Raw genomic sequence first — 7,889 nt, forward strand, 5'->3', positions numbered from 1 at the left:
CATAAACAATTACGCATGTTAGGACACACTGTATTAGGTCACTTAAAGGAATCAATACTTTGCTAAAATCATCCTTATGTATGTAAAGTTTTTACATTTGACCCTCGCTTTGGTTGCGGATTCCAGTGATAGCCCCACAATTTTAGAGTCCAGCAGTAACTTAGCAACCTATTTTATAAAATTACTACAAAAAGCGGCTGCATTGTGCAGGGATGACTTAAGTTAAAAGGCCGGCGAGATGTTGCCCAAGACCGAGAACCGTGGAAAAAGAGGGAGGACGCCTTTGCCCAGCAGTGGGACAGAACATGATTATAAAAGGAAAATGTGTAAAACCTTAAAGACAAACATACTTCAAAACAAAAATGCGTACAAAATATCAAACTTACTTGTAGCAATCCCCATATCGGTGACCTTGAGCTGTCCCTGTTTGATCATAGCTTCATAATTGGGTTTAATGGCCGTTAGCTCCAAATTGTACAATCCAAACATGGGGCCTTGACTTGCGTCTTCCTCGTACGTGAAAAGGACTTGGATGTCTTTTATCAGTGCCCGTTGCACTGTCGCGTACCACGATTGTGTTACTCTGAAAATCCAGACCATCACGTAAGTGTTGGTTGACCTTAACAAAATTCTGTACTCTGCAAACTTTTTCTTTGTCCTTTTTCCTCCTTATTAGATGCCGACCCCCTATTGTTTTGAGTAAATTATTTTCGGTCGTCCTCATCCGCGCTTGTCTTCCACTTTCTACCGATCAGTTATTTAATAAAACGTCACGTCGTATAAGATTACATGAAGATAACTCATTACACTTCTTCCTTTATCATCATTTTCAATAGATTTACGCACAAAAATACCCTAGGTGCTCCTCAGCAAGTAACGAGAAACCCATTGACTTTAATATTATTCTGCGATTTTAATATCAAGCTATATATACTAAAATAAAATAATATTATTCAATCTCCTTCCAGAGATCGTGTTGCTTAGACAGCGATAGATGAGACAAGTCGCAGATACTAACATATTAAACAGTAAATATGCAGTCAGTACTATTGTATCCCTCTGGTGGTGTCCTTCAATATCTTAAACAATGTCCCTAGGTCACAAATACCCTTATGAACAGTTCTTTTCGCTGACATACGAACTCTTAGTCATCGATATGCATCGATATCTATTTGAAATCTTTGCATGTGGTAATTTTCCCCCAAAGATAAAAATCGTTGTGTATATCGTGTATATCCCACTAACATCGTACAAATAATCAAGAGTTTAGTGTTTAAAATATAATAAAAATGCTTTTATTACATTACCTTCAAAGTATAAGCACTTATGCCTAGTTTATTAATGTTATAATATAGTAAATGTATATCTTCAGCCTTGAATTGCTCTCATTCTCTTTTCCTTTTAAATTATTTTTCTATAGAGCGGAAGTAAACATGACATGAAATTATTGAAAAAGCGAAAAAGTACGCTAAATAACCTCAATAAAACCTCTTTTAAAAAATACTAATTTTACCATTATTACCACAGACCACATAATTCTTCCGAGATTATTACCATTATTTTTAACATTAAAAATAGCAGGTAAAATATCAAGATCCATTGACTAGAATGGGATTTCAATTTAAAAGTCCCTTTAATTTGAATCAAAACCACTTGTTTGAAAACCGAGATAATGGTCTTAGTCTATTGGTCAGTATTAATATTTGGTAAAAACCAACATATTATTTATACAATGATTGAACAAACACGAAGATAAATTCCCTCGATCCGACAGAACTCTGTAACCACGATGAGGCATCAAATGCTGGTTCGAGTCTACTCGGATCGATGGTATTTGTCGCCAGTGGGAATCACCATTGGCTACATTTTTTTATCCCGTTTGTCACCACCTGGTGACATGGGATTTTTTTCCCGTTTGTCGCCAGCAGTTGGAACAAAGCCAATGGTGATGATAAGGGAATTTTTCTGTTTTTTTCGATCTTTGTACCAATAATAACAAACTATTACTCCATTTGTTTAGGTACTAACTAAATGTAAACAATCTTTAGATATCTATTAAATGAAATATACATTTATAAAATGCTTTTTACTTACCTACAAATATAAAATACAAATACTTAGCTTCATATGAAATTGCATGCCTATTTTTAAACCTATTGATTTGTAAAGTATATGTTTTAATAAAAAGATGTATCAAGATTGTTTACAGTTAGTTAAGTACCTAAACAAATGGACTATAGTGGAGTATTTTCACAAAAAAAAAATGGTAGTAAAAATATCATGATACCTAATCAATAGAATAAATAAAACCAACATAAGGATATTTTAATGCAGATTGTTTTATCTCACCTAGCTGAGATATATTCTTGTATATTGAGGTATACTTGTAAATCAAAGAACAACAATGACATAGAAGATGCACCACTGTCTTTATACTCTCTTTTAAATACTAGGATGTCAATCAGCCATATGTAGCAGCATAATCAACAATAGAAATGGTTTTACTCTGAGGTCTAATGCAGTATAAAAAATATGTAGTATAGCATTTCATATTATAATGCTATATAAGGCTATGTATTGTGTGACTGTGCAATTCTTCAATGTTGTGACAGCTATTGACCTATTGTGATCATCACTTACTAAATTTTGATGCCAAGACCAACACTTTTAATAGCGTTAATAATATAACATATTAATAAATTTATTTATTTCTCCCAGTACCTAGCTTACAAATATTACAATAGCAGTTAAATATAGATAATAACAATGATAATGGGAGACTGGTCTCCAAATTAGGTAAAACTTGTGAATGGAAACAGTATTAAGGAACTGAAGGATTCTCTTAAAATCATTTATGTTGTAGCATATGCTTGCCCGGTACTGAGTATTGGTGCCCATTAAGGGACAAGAATTTCATCATTTCACTTCTCATACCAATTATTACTAACTTGTGAAAACTCTGCCTAAGTAAATTAGTCAATGCAGTAAATTTATTGCCTAAAAAACAGGTCTAATAACTATTTACTCACCAAAACAATAAGTGGGTAAAACACCATGCTGATTTCAAATTCATCATAAATGTTATAGATTTTTTTTTTAATAATTTTGTTCTAATACTATACTAATACTATTGCTATTTTATATTACTTTCTATGATTATTATCAGGGATCGGAACAGGTAGAGTTTTCTACCTAAACTTCGAGGAACATAGACAGAAAATGGAGACAGCCTTACGACAACATTTTTTAGGTCCTGGACCTGTTCGGGATTCGGGAAGTCGCTTAAGTACATTAGAAATTGACGTAATTGGGGACAGGCAGGTACACTATATTTATCTTAACTTTGCGACACAGTTGGTCGGATCAGCAATATTGCGGACATTGAATTTTTTTCACGATACCTCTCTAAAAAAATGCCAATCGAGAGATCCTATTGTCCTAATTAAATATTGTCATATCACATTTCGCCATAAATCTAATAGTTTAGTAGAAAAAAAAAAATGTGTATTTTTTGTATGGGACCACACTTTTAGTTCCCATTCGTTACGAAGTTTTAATCGATCCAGTTTTGGAATCACTACAGTAATTATCTGAAAAACATAACATCTTTAATAACAAAACATCAGTATGAATTCGAAAAAGAAGTTTTAATTTCCTACTGAAACAAATACGCGTTTATTTGTTAAAAACAACCAATTTAGTTTTATTTTCCTATATGGAAGCAAAAGACTTTAATTTAAAACAGTTTTAGTTAAGAACCCTAAAAACTGTAATAAGATTCTTCGATACAATTATTTGTTATCAATACATTCAAAGTCCAATAAATAATTCGTGATGTCTGAAGTTCCGGGATGAAATATTGTGATTATCATTTCGGTATTACAGAGTGCGGTATTATCCACTCTACGTGTACGCCTTCTTTGGAGTTTAGGTAAATTTACTCAATCTTCTCTTGTTTACTACTATTTTCTACTCTACTATTCTACTATTGTTTATATGTCGCACCCGTTTTTATTTAAAAAAAAAATAGCAGACAAAGTATGTTAAGCATGCAGAAGTTTTCTGATTTTGACATGAAAATCGAGTCAGAAAGTTAAAACGTATACCTGGAATACGAAGACTCGTTGCGATAGTTTTAGGATTCTGCAGGAAGGTCCATAAAACAGAATGTTAGTAATACAAATCTTATTAACTCTAATTAAATGTATTAAGCAACTGTTTCCAGTATAGTCTTTTGTAAAATGTATACTTTTAGAAAAAAAAAAATTATGAATTTCTTTTTGTAGGAATTTTCCTAAATATTGTGAAAAATTGATGTTGCAACGATTCATCGCACAGTTAGGATAAATATAGTCTAACCTACCTATCCTAAATAAAGTAAATTTGAATGCACTTAAGTAATTTCCCGAATCTCGAAAAAATCCAGGACCTAAAAAAGAAAAAGTATTTTTTTTGTAAGGCAGTCTCCATTTCCTGTCTATGTTCCTCGAAAAAACCTATTACGATCACTGCTAATTAAAGTATTGAACCAATAATCGTATTTATGAGCAATTTTAGCCATTTTTATTATTATTATTATTATTATTTTCTGACGCGTATAAGCAGTGAATATAGGCGTATAGGTAGGTTTGGGCGCGCGTTTAGTATAAGATAAAGATAAGATAATAAAGTAAAAGTAAGTAAGTAAGATAAGAAAATAAAGTATGCATATCTATAGAAGATAGGTCTAATAATACGTCAGTAGTGATTCCAAGACTGGATTGACTAAAACTTTGTGACAATGGGGCACTAAAGGCATGGTCCCATCCAAAAAATACATATTTTATTTTTTTACTACTAAAGTATTATATTTATGGCAAAATGTGATATGACAATATTTAATTACAACAATAAAATTCGATTGGCATTTTTTTTAAAGAGGAATTGTGAAAAAAAATCCAATGTCTGCAATATCGCAGATCCGATCCACTGTGCGTAGCAAAGTTAAGATAAATATAGTGTACCTACCTGTGCCCAATTACGTCAATTTTTAATATTCTTAAGTGTTTTCCCGAATCCCAAAAAGGTCTGGACCTAAAAAATATTGCCATTAGGCAGTCTCCATTTTCTGTCTATGTTCTTCAAAAAAACTCTACCTATTCCGATCCCTAGTTATTATCCCTAATATTTCAGCTGAAAGACTTGAATATGAGGTCTTAAAATAAAATCATCTATATGCTACATCTATAGTATAACGGTATGGTATACACATACAGTACTGTATAACTGTATGGTGCACAAGGCTTAAACAAAAGCACATACTTACCTCCGCGGCATGGTTGTCATAGCTTCCCAGTACTGATCAATGTAAGGTATGATCTCCCTGTCTTTGCTGAAAAGGAGTTTGTTACTCCCATCTTTGATACTCTCTTGCCGCAGATTTGCAATTCCTGTTAAGCACATCTGTGGGAAAGCTGGAAAATTAAAGAACTACAAAGTTTATTTATACATAACAATGGTCAAGAGAATGTCAAAAATAAAGTATATAATAATTTAATAAGTGGCACCTCAATAAAAAATTACATAAATATCATTTTCGAGAAAGTAACAAAGTTCTGTGTTCTATATGCCGTTGATTGCTATTAATGAAATTGTATAAAATGGACTCTACAACATAAAGACATATAAGTAGTGCTTACATTGTGCTGCAATAACTGCATTTGTAATGTCGAGTGTGGAAATTGAATTACTGCTTACATTAGCAGAATTAAACTATACGACAGCTATTTGCCACACCAATTAACATTACAGAACTTTAGAAACAAACATTAGTGATAAAAAAAACCAGTGAATAACAGTGGTTAATGATTAAATAATACTACTCACGAGCTTGATTTTTCTTAAAAGTTTCCAAACCAGTTGGTGAACAGTTTTTGCAAATAAACAAATAATTAGTCATGAATGGGACCAATTTCCCCAACTGGTACCCAATACATGACTCATGGAACCACCGATTGCATGAGGCACATAGTAGCTCCACAATGTTCAGGTTTCTGTCTTTCCCGCTAAAATTACCAAGAGGGTTAATACAAGAAAACATTTAGGGCATTTTATATGTTCATAGTGTAAACATTTTTTTTTATAATACCAACCAGTAACATGTTACTTGAGATTCTCCAGAGGTTTTATTTGATTTCTTCTCTGCGTAATCACCCGGCTTTTGGGATTCAGACTGGGAGCTATGTCCATTGTTGGAGGATACATCTGTTTCGCTTGATTTCTTCGCTCCTTCGTTAGACTGAGACGACATTTTGTAAACCTAGTGTCTTGTATAACTTTATTTATCTCATAATTTCCAGTATGGCATCGTATTAAAGAATAAAAAATAATAAAAGATCATAAATTACACTACAACAACAGTGCTACCTCGCAAAGTATTTCTGGCTATAATGTCAATAATAGAAAAAGTACCAACAACTAAAACAAACCTAAAGAATAGTTTGACTTTTTGATTCGTTCGCCGTATAATCGTTCAGAAATATAAAGCTCAAATTAAATGTCAACGTGCCCAATATACTGTGTCTGGTTCGTTTACATCGTTAAGTAATGTGGACACTAAAATAACAATGTATATAAGTGTGTGCAAATAATAATGTGTGCAAGTGTATTTAAATATAATTATTTCTAAAAAAAAATCTAGTTCAAATAAAAGACTTCAGTGGCTAACAAGATAAACCTAAAATAAGTTTCCACACTGACTGAGAGACTGAAAGGTCGAAACTAAAATATCTTTAATAAAATTTGTGCACCCCTACTAATCTATACTAAACGCGTAACGGTTGCTATGTTTCAATACACATTAGACGTGCGCAAAACAGTACCTCGAAAAGTAATGTCATATCACATCACATTTCTGTAAAAGTAATATTACTCTGTGATATCACTATTACTAATTACCCACAACATCATACAGTGTAACACACACAACCTAAAAAAAAAAAAAACACCGACTAATTGACAACCTCCTCCTTTTTTTGAAGTCGGTTAAAAAAGCGATGCGTTTTAAAACAACCTATAAAACGCGTTTCTAGAACATAAACTTGCATTATAAACAAGATCTACTTACATATTACTAGAGAGAATCAAACAAAAATTACGAAATATTACGAACCGTCTGGCAACCCACACTCACCCTGGTTAAATTTTACATTATAAATTGCCACGTAATCAAGCAATGATTAACAAGTTATGCAATTTCATTTTAAATGTCTACTGTTTAATTCGTTTACACCATCTAGTAAGTTGTAAAATAACAAATGCACTCCAAAAATCAGACGTTAATTATAAGTTGTTACATAACCTCACTTTTACTAAATCTCTTATAGCTCTGCTTTCAGTTCAATTCGCAGAATTTTCAGTGATGGTACATCAATACCTACGCAATTAACTGATACCACCTTCATGTTTTTACATCTTGGATTGATTGTATGAAAGCGTATCCATCTCCTTCTAGATTACCAAGAAAGATCGAAATATATTTAACCAAGCACAAGCACTGATTAACAAATTATGCAATTTCATTTTAAATTGTCTACGGTTCCATCCTTTTACACCATTTAGTAAATTATGAAATAATTGGGGTATTAATACAAACATCGTTCTACTGCAATATTCCAAATTAGATGCATTTACATTGCATTTCGCATAATAGTATTAAACAAACATCACTCCGTGATGTTCTAAGCATCACGCGTAATATAAGCATCACGTGTACTGTTTCAGGTAATATCACGCGGGTAATGTTTCGGGTAATGCATCACGCGCGTACTGTTTCCAAGCGATGCATCACGCGGGTAATGTGTAATGCTAACATTACGCGTGATGCTAACATTACGCGTGATGCTAACATT

General features: G+C 32.6%; 2 protein-coding genes across 2 annotated transcripts in view; one reads left to right on the forward strand and one right to left on the reverse strand.

Moving 5' to 3' along the window:
* The window catches only part of LOC113231602 (set1/Ash2 histone methyltransferase complex subunit ASH2), a 17,349-nt gene extending 10,981 nt beyond the window's left edge, over positions 1–6,368 (reverse strand). Inside the window, exons 1-4 of the mRNA XM_026465968.1 lie at positions 6,132–6,368; positions 5,866–6,044; positions 5,306–5,453; positions 387–583 (exon numbers count right to left, since the gene is read on the reverse strand). Coding sequence (XP_026321753.1) covers positions 387–583; positions 5,306–5,453; positions 5,866–6,044; positions 6,132–6,289 — 682 coding nt within the window. The 5' untranslated portion in view covers positions 6,290–6,368. The remainder of the gene's footprint in view (positions 1–386; positions 584–5,305; positions 5,454–5,865; positions 6,045–6,131) is intronic.
* A 416-nt stretch (positions 6,369–6,784) lies between these two features.
* Positions 6,785–7,889, forward strand: part of LOC113231603 — a 5,181-nt gene continuing 4,076 nt past the window's right edge. Inside the window, exon 1 of the mRNA XM_026465970.1 lies at positions 6,785–6,837. The gene's annotated coding sequence lies outside the window, so the exon portion shown is untranslated. The remainder of the gene's footprint in view (positions 6,838–7,889) is intronic.

Source organism: Hyposmocoma kahamanoa, unplaced genomic scaffold (genome assembly GCF_003589595.1).
Source record: "Hyposmocoma kahamanoa isolate Upper Pololo Valley unplaced genomic scaffold, ASM358959v1 66, whole genome shotgun sequence".
In the NCBI taxonomy this organism is placed as follows: Eukaryota; Metazoa; Arthropoda; class Insecta; order Lepidoptera; family Cosmopterigidae; genus Hyposmocoma; species Hyposmocoma kahamanoa.